Here is a 23,743-nt window from a genome sequence, read left to right on the forward strand (position 1 = left end):
TCTGAGATTTAAGGGAGAAGTCTAATCTTTCAGAGTTAAATTCAACCTACAAATGCCTCTGGGACCTTTCAATGCAATCTTGAGTGCTTCTTCGAAAGTAGAATTGGATTGGCCTGTCATGCTTAGTAAAAAAGTACATACGCTAATATGAGAATTGTCTGTGGCATCCCCATTTATAGGTTAAGAATCGAGTTACAGAAATTGACTTAGCAACTTGTCCTTTAATGTGACCCAGTAGAAAATATTCTAAAATAAAGTTTTTTTAAACATAGAACTTTTTTTTAATTGATAAACAGAGAAATATCAAATTTGCCTCTCAAATGACCACAAAATATGTAACTCTTTATTGGAAAATTCTGTTTGTCGGGAGATATTTACACTTGTGAGGATGGCCACAGCCATGGATTTATGTTTTAATTAGAGTAATCATCATAGGAAGAAGCCATAACATAAAGGTTGCAAATTGGTGGTAGCCCAGAGACCAAATCCAGCCTTGGCAAATGTATTTGGTCTGGCTTATGTGGTATTTTTTTATATTAATTAGATGCCAATATGTAAAATTGAAGAGGTTTCACATGAAAGTCCAGATTTCAGATTTCTCTTAGAATAAAATCAACAGTCCGTGGAATCAAGCCCCCAAGTTAAGTGCCTGGCTGCTAATCCCATAAAGCAGGGTATACATTTTCTAATTCATCGCAGTCCCTCTACTCCCTGTTTTTTTCCCCACACACTATCTACTTCATTTATTTGAAACCTGCTTGGCCTGTTTTGGCATTTGTGTTTCAGTACATGCTGCATCAATAGTGATATCAAATTCTTGACTTTATATTCTGTATTGTATATATTCCTCCAAGAAAAGTTAGTGATCAAGTATCAGATGTAAATTTTCTAGATTTCTAATACAAAGGAAAGTGGCACAGAATGTCATATATGTATTCAATGTATACTGAGTTATCTACCTTATGTAAGATTGAGAAACTTTTTTCTCAAGGAGCTCACAGTCCAGTCAAAGACACAGAGCATTTGATAGGGATTAAGGAGTGTACCTGTGATGAGCACCGGGTGATGCATAGAAGTGTTGAATCATAATATTGTATACCTAAAAGTAATATTATACTATATGTTAACTAACTGGAATTTAAATTAAAAAAAAAAGCAGACCATGCTCACGTTATTACAGTACAAGATTAATTGCAGTACAAGGTTAATTGTAGGTAATGACAGGAATTGGTGGGAATTGTGGGAGTTGGTGGTGGTCAGTCTTCACTGGGAAGATGAGAGCAGGTTTCATAGCATCACCCCTTGAGTTGGGCCTCAACAATGAGTCTAATTTCAGGAGGCCAAAATGGAAATAAACCTTGGCACCAGAACCTAGAAAGCAGTTAGGGAACTGCTAGTAATTTGGTTCAGCAAGATAATGGTATGAGATAAGATGAGAAAAAAAGCAGCAATCTTTCAGTTTTAGGCTATGGAATTTAGACGTTATTTGGGAGTAGTGCAGTCCTTGGAAAGTTTTGATCAGAGGAGTTACATTCTCATTGTTTTACTCAGGAAGATGAATCTGAAGCATTTGGTATGTAGGAAAGGCTTGCGTATGCTAATAGGTGGTAAGCAAACAAGACTTCTTATGATTCTTCAAATGGGTCAGGTGAGAAGTTAGAGCCTGCACTCAAATGCAAATATATAGGAGAAAAATAATGAGGAGGTAAAAATTGGTGGGACTTGGCAACTGATCAGAGACAACCCTGAAACTGTAGCCTGGATTGGTAAAAAAAAAAAAAAAAAAAAAAAAAAAAAAAAAAAAAAAAAAAAAAAAAAAAAAAAAAAAAAATCCTAAACAACTTTGTACTTTATACTTTACTATTAAGGGTGACCGATTATTGATTACAGGCACAGGTTTATCTGTACCATTTGCTACTCACAGTTTGCCTTCATATTTCAAATACAAATCCTCATTTAAAATTTAAATACCTATTCAATTATAAGAAAACAGAGAAAGAAAAAAGAAAACAAAACTGCCCACACAGCCAAGCAATGCAGAAGAGAAACTGATTTATCAGTTAGTTTGTTTCACCTGTTTTGTTCTTCATTTTATGTAGACCAAGGAGAGAGAGCCACAGTGGCTGGGGGGGGGGATCCACTCTAACCAATACAACATGTCTCCCTCAAATAACCTAGTTTAAAAAAAAAAAAACTGTTTGAAAACCAAACAACGACTGATGACTAAAATACAAAATCCTTGTACAATCGTATTGCATATCAACTAACATTTTCCTGCCAGTGCTCTTGAAGACACACTTGTAATAGAAAAGCTTTTTGTGGTACTAGAAAACGTACTTTTTTTGGTAGTTCTCTGGTAACTTTGCTCTTCAATCTGTCTTCCTTAGCACATCTATGGTAGCATACATATAAGATTCTAAGTTTAATTGGTCCCTGCTACACATCAGTTTATGCTTTACAGGTTTGATATGCTGAGTGCAGGAAACCTTCCAAAATAAACACATGGAATCATTTTTATTCCACCTATATCAGTGATTTAGTTTTCTTATTCTGCCCCAGATACAAGTGAGGGAGTACACCAAAAACCTTTGAAAAATAAATGAATAATGAGAATAAACAGTTACCCTGTTTGCATTGTCTTCCAAAAGTGGTAACTGGATTATTGGTATGCAGGCAAATATGTGCACATCTCTGGGGTCAGATTGGGCTGCCCTGATTTTATGAGGAAAGCCGTAAGGTAAGCAAGGAGGCAGGATAGATATTTGATCTAATGGGGATGTCTTTAGGGATGAGAGTCTTTTAGGCATCCTCTTGCCCACTCTGCTGAACTCAAGTAATACTGGATCAGTAGCATTAGGACAGCTAATAGTGGCTCATTAAATATTTGTGCTTGACTAGCTGGAGTTACTGCAAAACTTACTGAGACCCTGGAACTCTAGCTTTATTAATAGGTAAGTTTATAGGAAGACAGAAATCTACGGTAAGTGCTGCTTCTTGATTTCAAACTGGACAAGTCTTTTTGTAATATCATGTCTCTTTTTGTAACATAAAATCACTGCAGTGAGTAGCCTGTCAGACTGAACTAGGAATCATACAATTGTTTCCAAATTCATATGCATTTTACTTACTCTTTTTGTCTTGAAAGCAAAAGTTTCATTACAAATGTACTTCTATATAACAGATTCTAATTCACTATTTCTCTTTAGCATACAAACGGCTAGATGGTTCGACTGAATGTTGTAACAATCACAGCCTCACAGATGTGTGCTTTTCCTACAGAAATAACTTTAATAAGCGTTTGGTGAGTTGTCCCTGAAGCAATCTTGCTTGTCTGATATAATTTTTATAAAATAAGCATATAGAACTAAAATGTAATCTATGAACACTTTTCCCTTTTGTTTCATATCATTTTATTAAAATTTCTATATTTCACTTGCCACATTTCATCTGAGAATCTTTAAAAATTTATAGGTATAATATCTTATTTGGCCGAAGTAGAATACTTGAATCTAATTTATAGTAGGTGCACATAAATGGCATTTCTTTTAAATGAACTTTGTTCCTAATATGCTCTGTAACATGAAAGGTACTGAGCACTGGAACTTGCTGTTTTTCTTGTTAGTAAATTATTTTGGGTATTGACTAATTAATATTTTACTCATAGCATACATGCCTACCTGCCCGGAAAGCAGTTGAAGCCACACAAGTTTGTAGAACCAATAAAGATTGTAAAAAAAGTTCAAGTTCCAGTTTCTGTATAATACCTTCTTTGGAAACTCATACTCGCTTAATAAAAGTGAAACATCCTCCTCAAATTGATATGTTGTATGTAGGCCATCCACTGCATCTTCATTACACAGGTGGGTACTTATTATGGTAGACCCTCAGAAAATCATTAAGATGTCATATATTCTTCATGGTAGAAACTCAGTACAAATTCTTGGGTTAATTTTATTTATTATAAATTTGATTACTTTTTAAGTCTTCTTAACTTGTTCTTCAGTATTGTATGAAATTTAGGCATTAGGAAAATAATCTGAATTTTATGAAACAAGGTATAACTGAATCCCATGTCTGCCTATGGAGAGTGACTTATTTTCTTCACTACCATTTATGTCCAAGTCACATAGATGATCTCTCAGATGTTCTCTGAGAGTTTGTTAAACCTACCCAAGTTCCCAAAACAGTGGCAAGAGCAACATACCCCAAAGAATGCCGGGAATTATAGTGGTAAGACTATAATTTATGCATAACACATGAATTTTATATTAATATAATTTTCATGTTTTTTTATGTTTATTTTTTATTTTTGAGAGAGAACGAGTTGGGGGGGGAGCAGAGAGAGAGGGAGACAGAGAATCCCAAGCAGGCTTCCCATTGTCAGCATAGAGCCCCACATGGGGCCCAAACTCACAAACCATGAGATCATGACTGTAGCCACCTGAGCCTGACCTGAGCCAACCACCTGAGCCTCCCAGGTGCCCTAATGTTTATTTATTTTTGAGAGAGAGTGAGAGACAGAGAGGGAGAAAGAGAGAGAGAGAGAGAGAGAGAAAGTACACATCCAAGCTGGAGAGGGGCAGAGAGAGAAGGAGACAGAGGATCCAAAGCAGGCTCCGTGCTGTCAGTGCAGAGCCCAATGTGGGGCTCAAACTCATGAACCATGAGATCATGACCTGAGCCAAAGTCATATGCTTAACTGACTGAGGTACCCAGGTGCCCTTGAATATAATTTTCAGAACTGGGCTGGCATAATTGTTTTAACAGAGGCTACATTATTGGGACTAAATAGCTTCTTCATATTGCTGAAGATCATATAGTCTAATTTTGTTGTACAAGATTTTTTTTAAGTTCCTTTTTTTATAATGGTTTTGTGGAAATATAATTCACATGCCATATATTTGAGCCTTTTAAAGCATATAATTGAAGGTTTTTTAATATGTTCAGAGTTGTGCAACCATTACCACAATCTAGTTCTAGAATATCTTCATCACCCCAAAAAGAAACAGTGTATTCACTATCAGTCACTTCTCATTTCTCCCCACCCCCAGTCCTTGGCAACCACTAATCTACTTTCTGTTTCTATAAGTTTGCCTAGTTTGCACATTTCATATAAGTAGGATATTTTGTGACTGACTTCACTTAGCGTAATGTCTCCAAGGTTCATCCATGTTGTAGCATGTCTCAGTAGGTCATTCCTTTTTATGGCAAAATAATATTCTGTTTAATGGACATATCACATTTTCTTTATTCATTCATCAGTTGATGGGCATGGGGGTTTTATATTACTCTTTAAAGGGCTGTCTCATTGTTTCATAGTCATAGCCTGTAACCTGGGTCATTCTTCTTCTTTATCAGTTTGACACTAAGTGACTCTAGAATGCAAATATTATTTTTTTTTAATGTTTTATTTCTTTTTGAGAGAGAGAGAGACAGAGTAGGAGCAGGGTAGAGGCGGTCAGAGAGGGGACATAGAATCGGAAGCAGGTTCCAGGCTCTGAGCTGTCAGCACAGAGCCCGACGTGGGGCTCAAACCCATGTGCCGTGAGATCATGACCTGAGCCGAAGTCAGACGCTCAACCGACTGAGCCACCCAGGCACCCCTAGAATGCAAATATTAAATATATCCTCAACAAATGGAAAGGAAGTTCCCTTTTAGAATAATTCAGAACTATGTACTATGTAATTCAGAAATATGTACTATATGTTCTACCTAATTACAGAGAAGTTTGTAAATGTTTTGAGCAAAAACAGGATTACAGAATGCACAGAGTGGAAGAGACCAAAAATTTCCCCTAGTCATAATCCTTGTTTTAGTAATGATTTAGTAAGAGAAAACCAAGACCAGAAAGAAGTTAAGTGGCATAATAGAGTAAATGTGATTTTCAGGTTATGCCTCTTTGAAGGATAAGGACTCTTCATAAATTCTGCCATAGTTTTTAAGTCAGTCTCTTTATTTGGTAGTCATGCTTGGTATATAGTCAGTTTTATATTATTCTTACCTCCAAATATAAGTACATACTGAGATATGAATTTCTGTATTCCACTATATTTATTAGATGTTCTAGAATAATTGTTTTTATATGTGGGGCATATAGGCTGCCTGCTTATGTTTGGGAAGAGCTTTCTCGACCAGTTTAATAGACTAGCCCAATTGTTGACCACATGGAAAAATTTATAATGCTGTTGCTTCTCTATATGAACAATATTCATTATTCTTTGTTTTTCTTTTTCAGTGAGCATCACCAGTTTTATCCCACGCTTCAACTTTCTAAGCATAGATCTGCCTGTGGTTGTGGAGACATTTGTCAAGTATCCTTTCTGGTGTAAAGAATGTTTTTAAAAGGTGTTACTTGGAACGTGATTAGGCTTACCTTGAATAGAGCATGCATAGACCTTACAGGTGTCCATTGATTGCTAACAACTGAAAAAGAGACTTTAAAGTTGAAAAAGATCAGATTGTATATAGGAAGGAAGAAGTCAGAGGAAAGAGATTGCTCACGGAAGGAGAAAAGTTAAGATATGGAAGGGAGGGAACCCAGAATAAAATTTGAGAGTTGAATTTACAGATCTAAGACCTTTTTTAGTAAGTTTATAAAGAATGAAAGCTCAAAATGCCAGTGAGGTGATGAACTCTGCACCTTGTGAACCTGTTACCTTGGACTAAGTGGAAGAATGCATAAGGGAGATCAAACTGGTTTCCACTACTAAAATAGCAATTCAGAGGACAAAATCTCACGTGTTCTTTAGCATATTATGTTGGAATATAAAACTTGACATTTTCTAAAATTTGTTATTATGAAGAATTTGAACACTTTGGAAGGGTTCTTTATTTTTGTCATTGTTTTTTCTTTTTTACCTTCTAGATTTTATTACTAAAAATGGATTTTTTTAAATTCCAGTATAGTAAACGTACGATATATCAGTTTCAGGTGCACAATACATATTTTTGTCACTTTTAAATCATTTTCATTTCCTTCCTCAATGATTTGCGAAAACATGAAAGGGAAAACAAATGAACAGTTAGTAAAAAATATGTACAATCAAGATAGTACCTTGTAGATTGCAGCTTTGTCTCAGAGATTTATGACATATATAAGCTTTTAGATGGCAGTAAAATACAGTTATATTTGTGTTACAGTTAATATTTATACTACTTATAGTGTACACTAGTTATAGATAATAGTAAAATAGAGTTGAAGGGGCCAAAATCCTTATGTTCCCTAAGATAAGGTAATGCTTTGTAGGGATCAAAAAGTAATTTTCCTTTATTGCTAATTGCTTCCACATTCCTTTCTCTTGTTGTGTCATTAAAGTCTTACAAAGACTCAGTCTTCCTTGGAGTTTGTTATAGATTGTCTTAGTTTACAAATGGTTGGCCCTTATTTTTCTAGCCAAGATTTTTGAGCTTTGAAATAATATGAATAATTTATTTTAAATGGTAGAGATCTAGGAAGGAATGTCCTATACTTGTGGGCAGAGATTTAAAGAAAGCAGCTATAATCTCAAATCCAGCCCTAGTAAAACATTCTCTTCTGACTACCAGAAATGTGGTTTCTTCTCAGACCTCACAGTTGGATCCTTAACTGATTTTACCCAGGTACCTGATTTCCCTCTCAGGAGCTCTGGCTATTGTTAATGCAGTGCCCTGCTTTGCTTTGGATGGTCAGTGGATTTTAAACTCTTTCCTAGATGCCACCCTTACCTCAGTGATTGGAGACAATGATGTCAAAGATCTGATAGGATTTTTCATCTTGCTTGGTGGCAGTGTACTTTTGGCTGCCAACGTGACCCTGGGACTCTGGATGGTTACAGCACGGTAATATTTGCATTCATCTGGCAGAATGATCCTTGGTATGAAATATAAAGTGTTTCCTTAAAATTACATTTTAACTAACAACTTTAAGCTCCTCATGTATCAGAATATCCAAACTCTGGGATGGAGGATAAACAGAAGAAATGAAAGGCATAGTCTCTGACTACATTCTGATTTTAAAGATTGAACTTAACAAATTTCAGATGCTTGTGGAACAATTTCTAAACAAGTGAAAATTCATGTTAAACCATTTTGTGCAACTCCGGATCATGTTGCAGTAGTGTAAAGGAGAACAGAATTAGGTGGAATTAATTGGGGCAAACTTTTTGAAAAAACATCATGAATCCAGATTTGAAGAAGACCAGAATCTGGCCAAGTGGAAGGGTGAGCATTTTCTTGGCCTGTATCTCTTGTCCTTTGTCTTGTTTGAAAAGAATTTTAAGATTTAATGGTGTATTATTTTGTACTCTGACAACTGAGGTCTGATTGCAGTTAATAAAATTCTATAAAAGTATCTGCTGACATGAAAGGAGAAATTTTTGTCAAATGATGCCAAATAAGTGGAAAAAGTAGGAAGTAGGGCCTACAATACCATGATGCATGTTTTGCCCCACAGGAATTGTCTCTTTGATGTGTCCCCATGCCCTCATAAAGCAGCACTAGCCTTAACATTTAGAGTGAGCTGAAAGAGGTGTCTTTCACTTGCAGCCTGTGAGCTGAGGAAGTTAAAGTTGAACCTCAGAACTGAGCCTGGTCTTCTAACAGATCACAAGACAGATCTGCTACAGTCCTGGTTACCATTCTCTACAAAGCTTTGAAGCTCGAAACCCTTCCAGGGTAGACATTTTCTCTTGTGCTGCTGGGGTTATCTGGGGCCTAGGTCCTGGGTTCCTGTCTTCAAGAAGCACCTACCTTAAGCTCTCAACCATACTTTGTCCTCACCAGCAGCTTCCATGTTTCTCTATATTAAGTAATTAAATGCCCAGGCCTTGCTTTCCATCTTTCCTCTAAGCTACCTCTATGGGTCCACAGAAGACTTGGTAGTACAGTGAGAATGGCTACACGGGAGTACAGATGTGGACTTGCCAGAGGCTGGGAACTGACTCTTGAGCCCAAAAGTGCCCTGAGTAGTTCAAGGTCTTTTGCACTGGAGATGCAGCCCTGGAAGATCCAGAAAGTCAACAGGCCACTGTGAAGCTATTGGTCTTCTAAGTGTATGAGCATGCAATTCTTTGATGAAAAATAAGTGCTTCTCTCATGCACTCAAGAACATTAACACCCATGTACCCAACTTCTTCACTAAGTGAGATATTCCATGGTGTTCACCTTTTTCCCATCATTGAGTTGCTCTTCAGGCACTAAAACTTTTTAATCATTTTTAAGAAACTCTTTAGACTGTATTACAAGTTTGCCTGCCTTCTTAAATAGAAATTATATATGGAGTATGTTAAGATGTTATTAATGACTTGAGGTCATCAGTTATTACCGCTATTAAAACCGTACACATTATTCGTTTATCCCAGAAAAAAAAACTTTTGTTGTGTTCTTCGGTAGATAGTCCTTTGGGATCAAAGACTGTTAGCAGAGTGAGCTCAGACCTGTTTAGGTAGTAGAGCCTGGGAAATGCCATGAAATACTTGTATAAGTAATTTGATTACATAAACTAAGCAATTTACTAATCAACATGTTGTATATGTGCAGGTCAGTTTTTTGAAACTGAGAAAAAAATCTTAATAGAGGAAATCCTACCCCTTAACTTCTTTCTCTGGGGAAAAAAAAAACTAATTTTCTTGTAGAATTTGAACATCGTGGTCTGTTGCTCTCTAGGGTCAGGATTGGGAACCACCCTTATTAGGATATTGAGCAGATCCATCGCATTTGTATAGAAATGACCTTATCATGCAAGAAAGGAAATGTTATCTGTGTCCAGCTTGACTGTGGGCACTTCTGGAGTAAGGACCATGTCATACTCATCTTTGCATCCCTGGGACAGTGCATGAGACATCATAAATACTTAATAAATGTGGTTGAATGGATGATGAATAGTGTTATTTATGGATTAGAAAAGCATGTTTCTATTTAAGCTACAAATAGTATTATTGAATACTATATATATATGTTAACATAAAAAATAACTTGGAAGGTCTTTGTGTCCTATAAAGATATTATCATCTTTATGAAAATAATCCATTTTGATTTCTGTAGAGCAATTAGAAAAATGAATTATTTTAAGGATTTGAAGAAAATGTTCTTTCTGTGTTGTCACGTTGTTCAACAGTAAAACTTTATTTTCAGTGTTGCTACTCTACATTGTTTACATTTTCAAGAGGTTTTTTTTAATCCCCTATAATCTGTATAGAAGGTATATATTTTTTCATCTCAGTTTGAAAAGACATGCAGTTAAACTTGACATTTTGATAATCGCCCTTATAGGTCATGGTCATCTATTCTAACAGCAAATTTCAAACAAGCACTTCATGGATACATGGCTCTCAGTCATCAGTTTGTCCTATGGTATTTATTGAACATCCACATACTAATTAATGGTGCACAGGTATTTTTTCCTGCAGATCTTGCGACTGTGCTGTAATTCATTCTTAGTATTTAACTTGAAGATACCATGGTTCCTGGCATTTGATGTTTAGCAATAAAAGAATAAATGTGTACCAGCATTGTATGTTTTACCATCATCTATGTGTTGTCTTTTTTCAAAAACTTCTATTCTTTTCTGTCAAAATTGTTCCCTTTACATTACAGTATGATCTTTGTTGTTCTTAAATTCTTGATTCTAAAAGCAGCCTTCAGTTTTCACTCAAGCAACCTGTATATGAAAGTTGTTGCAGGCCACAGAAAGAAGGCTTTTTTTTTTTTACATTTATTTATTTTTGAGAGACAGAGCACAAGTGGGGAGGGGCAGAGAGAGAAGGAGACAGAATCTGAAGCAGGCTCCAGGCTCTGAGCTGTCAGCACAGAGCGCGACACAGGGCTTGAACTCACAAACCGTGAGATCTTGACCTGAGGCGAAGTTGGACGCTCAACCAACTGAGCCACTCAGGCACCCCAAGAAAGCTTTTTTTTGAATGAGATTCCTGTGCTCTCTCTATTGTTTTGGAAATGGCCTGTTTATGGGTGAAGAAAGAGGACTATCATGTTTCCTTTCAATAGTGTCTGACAGAAGTCTTCTCTAAGTTACTGTATGTTTCTTAGGAATTCGTGGAAAAGTATTTCAACTCTGACATTTGATTGATCTTGACCTTTTGCTCTAGTACTTCCTCCCTTGTCCACAGAGCCAGGCTCTCCCACCCCCTTTCTCTCTCTCTCTCCCTGTCTCCCCTTTCCCTCTTTCCCTCCTCTCTCTCTCTCTCTCTCTCTAACTGCCCCCTCACACACATGCACGTGTTCTCTTTCGAGATTACTTAAAGGCCAAATACAATAGGATGGAAATTTAGCCCAACTCTTGATTGGCTAGCCTCATTCCACTCCTTTTTGCCTCTGATTTCATTCTATTATAATTAAGAGCCACAAGACTAGATGACTGATTATCTAAACCACTTTTTTTAGCAGCTTGAGATACAATGAAATACCATAAAATTCACCTGTTTAATGTGTACAATTCACTGTAAACTATTTTTCTTTTAATGACTACTCAAACAATAGTATGCATATGCTTTAGTGTAATCTAACATTTTAAGCAAATGAACATGTGATACAAGACTGAGAAGAAAGAAAATGTTTCATTTATTTCACAGCTTTTTGAACTCTGAAGTGGTTTTCAGTACTGGAAGTAAAGTTGAGTCACAAATTATTTTTAAGGTAAAGCATGTAGAGGGGTACCTGGCTGGCTTAGTCAGTGGAGGATGTAACTCTTGATCTCGGGGTTGTGGGTCATGAGGTCAAGCCCCACGTTGGGTGCAGAGATTACTTAAAAATAAAAACTTTAAAAAAGAAAAAAAGGTAAAGCATGTGGATATATTTTCTTTGAGACAATAAGCCATTTTAATCAGTGTTTTTGCAAGCTACTTTTGCTGTTTAGGCCATGATAATTTGAATAATCCATTGTATATTTTATCAGGCTATGGCAAATGAATTCAATGAAAGGAAAGCCTCTATTTCAAAACCTAATGCCACAATAGATTGTACTCAGGGTGGAGGTAGGAAAAAAATGGCTAAAGGAAGTTGCAATTCTAATTACCAAGCTGGTTATATTGTCTAATTTAGTTTTCCATTGAAAAGAGAGAAAAACATCCGTATATCATAGTTTTATTTAGCTAAAGATTGATGGATATTCAATAGTTGTCCATTCTTATTAACTGACCATTTCTCACAGTTTTCTACTGACATGCTCCTGACACCTGAGAGGAGGGAGAACACAGAAAGGTCTAAGAGCAGAACCCTGTAACTGTCTGTCTATCCTACAAAATTGAAGTCTTGCTTTATCTTACATTTATGTAAATTTTACACTGCATTCATCAGTATCATAAAGCCAGTTCTCTTAAAGACGTGAAGCTCTAAACTGCAAAATAATTAGATGCTAAGAATATTAAGATTTTTTTCATGTCTAAAACACATTGGTAGAAAGTAGTTTATAATAGCTGGTCTGTAGACTAGTGACAGTCTATGATGGTGTTTTTATCTGTTTGTAGTGAAAGGAGAAAAATTATGTTGTATCTAATCACAAAATAAGGAAAATGTTCTTGTGTTGTTAGAAAGTGCCTGCTGCCCTTTATCAAAGAGCTTTCCTTTATTCAGATTATGGAAACACATACTTAAGTTCACTTAGCACTTCTAGATTGCTCTGCAGAATGTCTCTCTAGAACTGACATTCATCAGCAGGGCATGAGGATTCCATGTTTCCCCATGCCCTTTCCTCCACCTGAATTGTCTGACTTTCATGTTCTCACAAATGTGTTGGGTGCAAAATGGCACCCACTTAATTTTAATTTGCATTTCTCATATTAATAAAGTTGCACATCCATATACTTGTTTAGCCATTTAGATTTTTCATTTTGCCAATTGCTTCTTGATATCCTTTGCCTAGTTTTCCATTGAGTTTACTAAATTTTTGTTGCTGATCCATAAGAATTTTTTGTATATTCTAGATTAGGGGGTCAACAAACTGCAGCCTGCAAGCCAAATCCTGCTTACCACCTATGTTATAAATAAAGTTTTCTTAGAACACAACCACATTCGTTCATGTTTATATTGTATATGGCTGCTTTCATGCTACAACAGCAGAGTTGAGCAGTTGCAACAAAGACCATATCACCCAGAAATCCTAAAATATTTACTGTCTAACTGTTTACGGAACAACCCATGTTCTAGATATCATCTCTTGGCCATGTTAGATGTTGCAAATAATTTTTCCCAGTCTGTCAGCCACCTGTAAATTTTATTTATAAGGTTTTGTTGTTGAACAAGTATCTTTAGTTTGATATAGTCAAATACATTAATTTTTTGATTCATTATCTGTGTTTTGTGGGTATTACTGAAAAAGTGCTGTCCTTCCCAAAGTCACAGTAATATTCTATACAGTTTCTTCTATTTGCTTTAGAGTTATACTTTCACAATGAGATCTTTGATTTCTAGAATATATAGTGTGGGGTACCTGGGTGGCTCAGTTGGTTGGGTGACTGACTTCGGCTCAGGCCATGATCTCGCAGTTTGTGAGTTCAAGCCCCGTGTCGGGCTCTGTGCTGATTGCTCAGAGCCTGGAGCCTGCTTCGGATTCTACCTCTCTCTACCCCTCCCCTGCTCACGCTCTGTGTCTCTCTGTCTCTCAATAATAAATAAATGTTAAAAAAAAATTGTAGAATATATGGTGTGAGGTAGGAAATCCAGGTTTACTTTTCTATGTAGCATGAACTATTTTATAAAATAGCTGTTAACAGTATTTTCTATAAGATTGTTAAAGAAGTTTACATGAAGTTCTTAATATGGTACCTGGCATGCTCAAGATATTACGTACTTAAATTACTTATTTTCAGAATGCAGAATTATGACATAAATTTGCCCTCATATCCCCATCCATACTGGTGTTCGATCCTGCCTCCTTCTGGTATGCCTTCTTGGCTTCCATTGCCTTCAGGCTAGCTCTGGTTGTCCAGAGTGTCTTGCAAGACTTGACCCTTTTTAATATTTCTTCCTCCAATCAAAATAAACCAAAACTCATCATATTTAAGATGTTGGCTAAAGATTTTGCTCACTGAAACTATTCAAAATAACCTGCGTTTGTGGGTATGTTCATTGATAGTAACTTAGGCATTTAAATCTGATCTTACCCAAACAATATCTTAACTGAGAAGGAGGCACTGTGACAAGCCATTATGAGAGAATTTGAGGTAGAATGGACTTTGAGGACTACATCAGACAATAGAAAACCAACCCCTGCATAGTTTGGGATATTGCATTTCCGAATAAGCTGTTTTTTTAATGTTCATTTTGTTTTGCATTAATTAGTTAGAAAAGAGGCTAAACTTTCTTTTTTAATGTGTGTTGTTTTGTAGATTTTTCTTATCCACATCCTTTGTCCGTATTTTCCTGCAATGATCATCACCTTCTTATTACTTCTCATTACTACAGACTCATATTTGTTCTGAGGCTTTGCAAACATATTTGACCATACCTCAGCTTCTTTTCCAGGTTCCTGACTTTAATACTTTATTCCTATTTATTGTTTTCTTCCCTTTCAATTTGTTTCCATCCTTTAATGGCGTCTAACTTTTTTCCTAGGCCGTATGTATCACCAGAAATCTACAACGGGAGGTAGCACTTTGCAATTTACAGATTGTCCATGTTTCCACTCCAGGGCACCCCCTTTTCTGTTATGGAAATACCTGGGGGAAACAAGTTGGTAATCGGGAGTTTGCTTGGAGAGTATAGAATTGGAGCAGGAGAGAGCTAATGTGATTTCCTTGGCCTTTATAGAGAAATAATTTTCTTACTAAAAAAAGAAAGGGGGGGTGCGCCTGGGTGGCTCAGTCAGTTAAGCATCCGACTTCAGCTCAGGTCATAATCTCATGCTCTGTGAGTTCAAGCCCTGCATTGGGCTCTGTACTGACAGCTCAGAGCCTGGAGCCTGCTTCCGATTCTGTGTCTCCCCGTCTCTCTGCCCCTCCCCCATTCATGCTCTGTCTCTCTCTGTCTCAAAAATAAATAAAAACATTAAAAAAAATTTTTTTAATAAAAATAAAAAAATTAAATAATAAAGAAAGGGGCACCTGGGTGGCTCAGTCGTTTGAGCATCTGACTATGGCTTAGGTCGTGATCTCACGGTTCATGGGTTTGAGCCCTATGTTGGAGTTGATGCTGACAGTGCAGAGCCTGCTTCAGATTCTCTGTGTCCCTCCCTCTCTCTCTGCCCCTCCCCAGCTTGCATTCTCTAAGATTAAAAAAAAAAGATACACATTTATTATATAAAACATGTTAAATGAAAGTAAATTGTAATTGAAAAAATAGGATTATATTATACATTAACTGGCAAACTGCTTTTTAAACTTGATGTAAGCATTTTTCAATGTTATTAATATTCTAGTGTCATTGAAATGGATATATAATATTGCAGCATTGACTATGCCGTAATTTTCTCTTTTCTTTTTTTTTTAAGTAAGGTCTACACCCAACCTGGAGCTTGAACTCACAACCCTGAGATAAAGAGTCACATGCTATACCAACTGAGCCAGCCAGGAACCCCTGAATGTGCCATAATTAACCGACCCCTATTATTTCCAATGTTGCAATGTTATAAACAAAGCTGTGAGGAATATCCTTATAACTAAATCTTTTGGCATATCCAAGATTTTTTGGGTAATTATAGAAACTCTTAAGAAAATCTTAAAGGAAAAGTTACTATTTTTCAAATGTGAATATTTTATATATACATACTGCCTTGTTGCATTTACATTTTTTCCTCTTGGATATGTGAAAATGGCATCTCATTTTAATTTGCATTTCTTTGATTAGAAAAAAGGCTGAACATTTTAAAATGTATTTATTGGTCATTGTATTGTTTTTGTTTGTCCCCATCTTTTGCCCATTTTTCATGGAAGTGATTATTGTCTTACTGCTTTTCATCATAAGCTCCATTCTACTATTTGATTTCTTACATGTGAATAAATTAAAACCTCATTTAATGGGGCGCCTGGGTGGCTCAGTCAGTTAAGCTTCTGACTTTGGCTCAGGTCGTGATCTCGCAGTTTGTGAGTTTGAGCCCCGTGTCAGGCTCCACGCTGACAGTGTGGAGCCTGCTTGAAGTTCTCTCTCTCCCTCTCTCTCTGCTCCTCCACTACTTGCATGCTCTCTCTCTCTCTCTCTCTCAAAATTAATTAATTAATTGATTAAAAACCTCATTTAAGGGGTGCCTGGGTAGCTTAGTCAGTTGAGCATCTGACTATGGCTCAGGTCATGATCTCATGGTTCATGAGTTCGAGCCTTACATCAGGCTCTGTGCTGACAGCTTGGAGCCTGGAGCCTGCTTCCAATTCTGTCTCCTTCTCTCTCTGCCCCTTCCCTGCTCATGCTCTGTCTCTATCTCTCAAAAATAAATAAACATTAAAAAATTAAAAAAAAAAAGAAAAACAACCTCATTTAAGTCTAATGCTAATGTTTATTTTTATGTTTTTATATATCATGATCTCTCAAGCTTTGCCTTATATTTTCCACCTTTGGTGAAATGTTTTCAAATGCTTCTAAAGATTTTATAAATATTCACAAATATTTTATGATAGTTTTATGATTTTGGTTTTTCAAACATTGTCATCTTTAATTTACATGCACTCTGTCTTGATGTTGGTGCCGAATAGGGATAGAACCTTGTGTTTTGTTATCCCCAAATGTTTAGCCAGTCATCCATCTCAAAGGAGATTTTTTCTTTTTAATGTTTTGTTTATTTTTGAGACGGCATGAGTCGGGAGGAGGCAGAGACAGAGAGGGACAGAGAATCTGAAGCGGGCTCCACGCTGACAGCAGCAAGCCCAATGTGGGGCTTGAACCCATGAACCAAACCATGAGATCATGACCTGAGCCGAAATCGGAGGCTCAACCCACTGAGCCCCCCAGGTGCCCCTCAAAGGAGATGGTTAGTCTTAGGAGATTTTTTTTTTTTAGAGAGATAGAACGAGCAGGAGACAGGCAGAGGGAGAGAGAGAGAGAGAATCCAAAGCAGGCTCCAAGCTCAATGCAGAGCCCGATGTGGTGCTCAAACTCAAGAGCCATGAGATCATGGCCTGAGCTGAAGTCAGATGCTTTACTGACTGAGCCACCCAGGTGCCCCAGGCAATCTTAAGAGATATTTCATGCCAAGAGGAAGAGACATAAATTTATATCCTTTGGAGAGAAAAGATACAATAAGTGAAATTATCTCTCACTTGATAAATCATTCTTATGTGTATAGGATGCAACTATTATTTACTTTTTCAATTTAGTCATACAGGGAATTGAGAATATATCTCATACTTTAGTTGAAAAGAGTCCTTAAAACATTTTTTCCCCTAAGGTGTTTTTATTTTTTTTGAAATAGTGTTTCTCATTCCTAAGCAGTATAGATTAGCATCTGGAGATTATCCTTAATATATATCATTATCTAAAGATAATCAACTTCTTAATCAACTTCTTAATGAAAATACCTTTTTGCTTCTTGGATGTTCAAGTTTAAAATTTTCTCTCTGTAGGTTATTTAATATTAGTCTTTAAAGGCTAAAAAAGCTACCTTTGGAATAGACATCCTGATTTTAAAGTAAGTATCTTATCTTCATCTGTTTTAATTATATAATGATTAAGTTTGGAACACTGCATTAATCATAATTTAAAATCATGAAGATAAGAGGTAATGAGGATACTATGAATTTGTATTTTGTTTCTTGTAAAATTTAAACAAGTGTGCTTTTTTCCACATTTAAAATGTTTTTCTTCTGAGATCACTGTAGTTGGTTTTTAAATTTGCTAGATCTTAGAATATGACTCTTGTAAATATGCTACTCTAAGAGATCCTTATTGAATTAGAAAGTTTCCATTTTTCTTGCTTATCCCCATTCTGTAGTCACTAGAACTGGTACATATATTCTTTCATTCATTTAAGAAATATTTATTGCTCACTTACTGTGTTCTTGGCACTATTCTGGGCTCTGGGGATACAGCAATAAACAAGACAATTTTTCTTTTTTGTATTTTGTAAGGAAAAATACCATTTGTTTTTAAAATAAATATAGGGACGCCTGGGTGGCTCAGTCGGTTAAGCGTCCGACTTCGGCTCAGGTCATGATCTCACAGTTTGTGAGTTCGAGCCCCGCATCATGCTCTGTGCTGACAGCTCACAGCTTGGAGCCTGCTTCAGATTCTGTGTCTCCCTCTCTCCCTGCTCCTCCCCCTCTCACACTCTGTCCCTGTCTCTCTCTTTCAAAAATAAATTAACATTAAAATAATAAAACAATAAATATAAAATATATGCTAATCACTACTAAGTGTTTCAGGCATGGGGTAGCAAGAGATTAAGCTAAGAAAGTTATCAGAAGCCAAGTCTTAGAAATATGTTATGGACTTTAGCCTAATTGCAAATGGGGAGTCATTGAAAGTTTCAAGCAAGAGAGGGCCATAATCAGATTTGCATTTCAGTGGATCACCTTGACGGAGGATAAAGCATAGATTGGTGGGAGGCAAGTCTGGTGGCAATGAAATTGGTTAGGAGACTATTTTCGTCATTTAGGCAAGTGCTGATAATCCTGGCAGTAGAGGTTTGAAAAAGAGAAAAGGACAATCTCAAAAATAGGATCCACTGTATTTGATGGTTTCGTGTAGTTTAGGTTCAGGAAGGAGTCAAGAAGACTTCAGGTTTCTGGCTTGGACAATTAAATGATGGCAGTGCCATTAACAGCCAGGGAACAGCAGAAAAGGAGCAGTTCACTTTGGAACTTTTGAGTTTGACTGCCTGGGAGAACTTCAAGTGGATTCTCGGATACTGTCAGGAACTCAGTAGAAATTAGTTGGAGACACCATGTATGAGCTGATGCACTCCAAATATGTAATCCAACCTATGGGAATGGATAGTCTGGGGAGAAGATAGAAGAATGAAAAGGAAAAAGAAGGTATGCTGGAATAGAGCTCTCAGGAACACCGGCATTTAGGTTTAAAAAGGTACAAGGAAGAGGAAAAAATGAGCTTTAGAAAATTAGGAAGAAAACCACAAATGAGAGTTTGGTATTAGAGAAACAAAAGGGAAGAGAATATATCAAGAACATGTCAATAATATGAGATGTTACTGAGAGAGGCTGCCAAATGTCCTTGGGCTTTAGCAGGAGTTTATAGGCAATCTTGAGAGAGCAGCCCCAGTGCATCAGGGAAAGCTGAGCCAGGTTGTAGTGGGTGGAGGAATGGTGGGGGTGGGAGTGGGGGGTGGGGGGTGGGGGAAGTGGCTGCAGGGAGAGACTGCAAATGCAGAAAATGCAGTCAAGAAGTTTCATTTGGAAGGCGTGGGAAGAAAGCTCATGGGACTCGGTGAAGGATGTAGAGGAAAGCATCGTTGTCATTGTTTTAGCAGTGGGAAAATCATTGGTATGTTTTTGGTGCTGATGGGAAGAACCCATCAGGAGATGGCATCTAGAGCACAAGTAGAGTAGTAAGTAGTCTTTAGCAAGAGGGATGCCCTTTCTAAGAGGGGGAAAGAGGAAACACAGATGCAGATACAGTTATCTTGAATCCTAAGTGTGTAGAACAGTGCTTGGAAGAGAGTAGACACTCCAAAAATCTTTGTGGAGTAAGATGGAGTCCTCACATAGCTGCAAGGAACAGTGGGGCCAACCTCACTTCTAGGTAAGACATACTGGCAGAGGCACTTGAACAGGTAGGTACAGAGTGCTCAGCTCTGGGATAATAGCATTGAATTTCCTGATTTGAGAATGTTCTGTGTTTACCTAAGTAATCAGGAAACACAGGGCTGAAGTATAGAATTTGAAAGGGTCCAGAATAAGGCACTGTGGCCTAAAAAATGATTTTGAGCTGAAGGCATTTGAGTTCCTAAAATGCCTTACCTGCCTAAAAGCAAAGCTTCCCAAAGGAATTCAATTGTCATCAGCCTCCTCCTCAGAAGTACCCCTAATCTTCTCAAGCATACATTGACACAAAACTATCACATCTTCCACCAGTTCTTCTGAGGGCCTATTCATCTCTCCAAAAAGTCATTTGTTTTCTCATAAGTGCCCTTCCTTGTCCTTCTAAGAAGTCATTTATTCTGCCAGAAGTGACCCTCTGTCCATACTCATCCCCTATTTGATGGCAGATAAGCCCCACATTCTAACTACCTTGAATCGCAATTCTTTGTGAACTCCTGTGCGCATGTGTAAATCTCTTTTTTCTCTTGCTCATCTGTCTTTTGTCAGTTTCATTTGCAGGCATCAAATCATTAACCTTAGAAGGTAGGAGGAGGGGTGCCTGGGTGGCTCAGTCAAGCATCAACCTCTTGAGGTTCAGCATCAATCTCTTGGTTTCTGCTCAGGTCACAATCATGGTTCTTGAGTTTGAGCCCCGCCCTGGGCTCTGTGCTGACAGTGCGAAGCCAGCTTGGGATTCCCTTTCTCTCCCCCTTGCACATTCTCTCTTTCAAAATAGATACACAAACATTTTTTAAAAGGGGGTAGAAGGAAAAGTTTTTTTTCTCTCTGATAAAGTGGCATGATGTTTTAAACTTCCTCTCAGATGGTTCACAGAGATAGCAAAGCCAGTATGGCAAAATATTGGGAATTGTTGAATCTGGATAAAGGGCATGAGGGAGTAATTTGTACTCTTTTTTTTTTCCTTTGTACTCTTCCTGAAACTTGCTTGAAATTGTTTCAAAATAAAAAAAATTATTTTAAAAAAGAAGCAGCTTCTGCATTTATTATCATCTCTACTTTTTCATTTTCTATTTTATTCTATTTCCAATTTCAACACTTTTTATTTTCCAACTTAACTATGAATGGGAATAAGGAACTTGAGAGAGAGAGCTGCTTTTTGGGTTCAGGCAAATTATATCTCTATGTCTCAATTTCTTTTTGAGAATAATACCTTCAAAACTATGCTATGTTAACTGAAATAATCACACAGCAATCACACAGTAAATGTTGTTCCTTCCCTTTCCAGGACCAATTCAAATCACAATGCCCTTATGAAACCTTCCCTCATCACCTCCATGACAAAACTTACTTTGTATTGCACCATACATTTAACTAAGTGGCTTTTTCATACATTACATCTTTCAGTTCTCCCAATAACCTTACAATCATTTTCTTTGTCTTATAGATTAAAGACATTTAATGGCGTTAAATGACTTGGCTAGGGTCAGTCAGTCAGTAAAAATGCAAGGATGAGAACCAGGTTCTTTTTGTCCTAACTCTTGCGTTCTTTGTTTTACCTAATTTGACATTTTTCTTCAAGTGTTTTTTTTTAATTATAGTAAAATATACCATAATTTACATGACATAAAATTTGCCATTTTAACCATTTTAATTGTACAGCATTAAGTACATTCATATTGTCATGCACATTATCAGTACTGTTCATCTCCAGAACTCTTCATCTTGCGGAACTGAAACTCCATCCCCATTAAGCAGTAATGCCCATTCCCCCCTGTGCCCCAGCCCCTGCAAACCATCATTTTACTTTGTGTCTCTAGGAGTTTGACTATTCTAGGTACCTCATATAAGTGGAATCATATTTGTCCTTTTGTGACTGTCTTATTTAACTTAGGCTAATGTCCTCAAGGTTTATCTATATTGTAGCCTATGTTCTTCCCAAGTTTTATAAAAATCTGTGCTCCTGGCATTCACCTGTGACTTAATGTGCCCTATTTCATTTCCCAGTTTATAAACTCCTTGAGGACTGTAACTCTGCTTACTCTTGGCATGGCCACCTTCATAGTGCCTAGTTCATAACAGTAGTCACTGAGCTCTCTTGACTGGACGGCTACCGGCCATTCTAAAGTAGAAAGTGATCCTCCTCTTATATTGTCCATCCCAATTTCATGCCTCCTCTCAGCTGCTGGAGACAAGGAAATGGATGAGCATAATTGTTCTATTATTGCAGTGGAAGGCCAGATATAACACCAGAAGTTTCCCTGGGTAGGAAGGATGGCAGAAACATGAGTTTTTGTCATGTACAGTTAGCTCCCTGCTCACTGTAAAAATCATATATGCAATATTCTTTCAAAGAGGAAGGGGGTGGGATGCCTGGGTGGCTCAGTCCGTTAAGCATCCAACTTCGGCTCAGGTCATGATCTCACGGTTTGTGAGTTTGAGCCCTGCATCAGGCTCTGTGCTGCCAGCTCAGAGCCTGGACCCTGCTTCAGATTCTGTGTCTCCCTCTCTCTCTGCCCCTCTTCCACTCGCGCTCTGCCTCTTTCTATCTCTCAAAAATAAATAATGTTTAAAAAAAAGATTTAAAAAATAAAAGTAAAAAAGAAATCTTTTAGTATTATGATGTAAGTGAGAGTTTCGTAATGTTTTTTTCCTCCCCTGAGAAAAATAAAAGTGACTCATCACACTATGGTAAGAATGAACTCTTTGGATGATTGATCATCCATCCTTGATGTTATCCGAGGGTGAAGTCGCATTTGACTTGTCATGCTAATTATTACATAGTTCCTATAAACATTAAAGGACAAAACGAGGAGAAATGGAATAAGAAATATTTTGAGTCCAGGTTTTAACTCTGCCACCTACTAGTGACTTTCAGAAGGGGAAGACTTTGCAATCCCTTCTCACTAGCACACCCATGCTTCCACCTCTGTGGAGCGGCAGAACTTCAAGGGCAAACATGGCTTCAGAGCCCAAGAGAGAATGTAATGTGGTCAGGAGCAGCCCCAAGAAACTCAAAGACCTTCATCTTATCTGACAGGAGATGCTGCTGGACCGCATGCCACCAGTCCCACTCCTGAAGCAGAATGTTCAAGGAGTGTGTCCGAAAAGCAGAAGCTGGCTGCTCCAAGGAAGAAAGGCTATGCTTCAACCAGCCTCGCTCTACTTGAAGAAAGGGCTCTCCCAGAAGAGAGGCAACCTGAAGGATTCACCCAAGTGTTTCTGAGCCAGGACCTCTAGCACACTTTGGACAGTGGTGGCATAAAATAATTGGAGGCAACCTGAAAAGTTGTTGAATATACTAAATGACTTCCCTCTGTGTGTCTACAAAAGCCCCAGTAGCACATTTTTCAAATATGCAAGCTCTGAGGAGAATAGGAAACATACGGAATTTTAAAGGACCTCCCTTACTAAAGGGAAATCAAGCAGGCTTTTATTTTGGCAACATACTTATAACCTTAATCTACTTGTGGTTGTTTTATGTAGTATAAGATATTTGTCATACTGGATTGGGTTTATTAAATCTCATTTTTTTTCATTTTTCATTCTCAAATCAAAATGGGAAATGTAGAGAAGAGGTAGCTATTTAGAATGCTCAAAGGGGCTTCTGGGTGGCTCAGTTGGTTCAGCCTCCAGCACTTGGTTTTAGCTCAGGTCATGATCTCACAGTTCGTGAGTTCAAGCCTGGCAACGGGTTCTGCGCTGACAGCATGGAGACTGCTTGGGATTCTCCGTCTCCCTCTTTCTCTCTCTGCCCCTCACGCACGTGCACACTTGCTTGCTCTCTCTCAAAAATAAAACTTAAAAAAAAAATAAAGCTAGAATGCTCGTAGAACTTTGATAACATCACAGGTTTTTTTTTTATATATAATTTATTGTCAAATTGGTTTTCATACAACACCCAGTGCTCATCCCAACAGGTGCCCTCCTCAATGCCCATCACCCACTTTCCCCTCTCCCCCACCCCTCATCCACCCTCAGTTTGTTCTCAGTTTTTAAGAGTCTCTTATGCTTTGGCTCCTTCCCTCTCTGTAACTTTTTTCCCCCTTCCCCTCCCCCCTGGTCTTCTGTTAAGTTTCTCAGGATCCACATATGAGACATCACAGGTTTT

The 23,743-nt window shown here is 37.5% G+C and overlaps 1 protein-coding gene across 3 annotated transcripts in view; it reads left to right on the forward strand.

Annotated features, from left to right (window-relative positions):
- Positions 1–23,281, forward strand: part of MBTPS2 (membrane bound transcription factor peptidase, site 2) — a 53,981-nt gene extending 30,700 nt beyond the window's left edge. The window contains exons 8-12 of one of the 3 annotated variants that reach the window (XM_047075995.1): positions 3,207–3,301; positions 3,665–3,860; positions 6,237–6,312; positions 7,601–7,819; positions 22,673–23,281. In XM_047075995.1, coding sequence (XP_046931951.1) covers positions 3,207–3,301; positions 3,665–3,860; positions 6,237–6,312; positions 7,601–7,819; positions 22,673–22,712 — 626 coding nt within the window. In that variant the 3' untranslated portion in view covers positions 22,713–23,281. Of the gene's footprint in view, positions 1–3,206; positions 3,302–3,664; positions 3,861–6,236; positions 6,313–7,600; positions 10,494–22,672 lie in introns of those variants that run through there. The other 2 variants (XM_047075996.1, XM_047075997.1) reach the window with 2 other exon arrangements.
- The last annotated feature ends 462 nt before the right edge of the window (positions 23,282–23,743 follow it).

The sequence above is a fragment of the Lynx rufus genome, unplaced genomic scaffold, assembly GCF_022079265.1.
Source record: "Lynx rufus isolate CCGP_SWC_20201006 ecotype Redwood Valley unplaced genomic scaffold, mLynRuf1.p SCAF_14, whole genome shotgun sequence".
Taxonomy (NCBI): domain Eukaryota; kingdom Metazoa; phylum Chordata; class Mammalia; order Carnivora; family Felidae; genus Lynx; species Lynx rufus.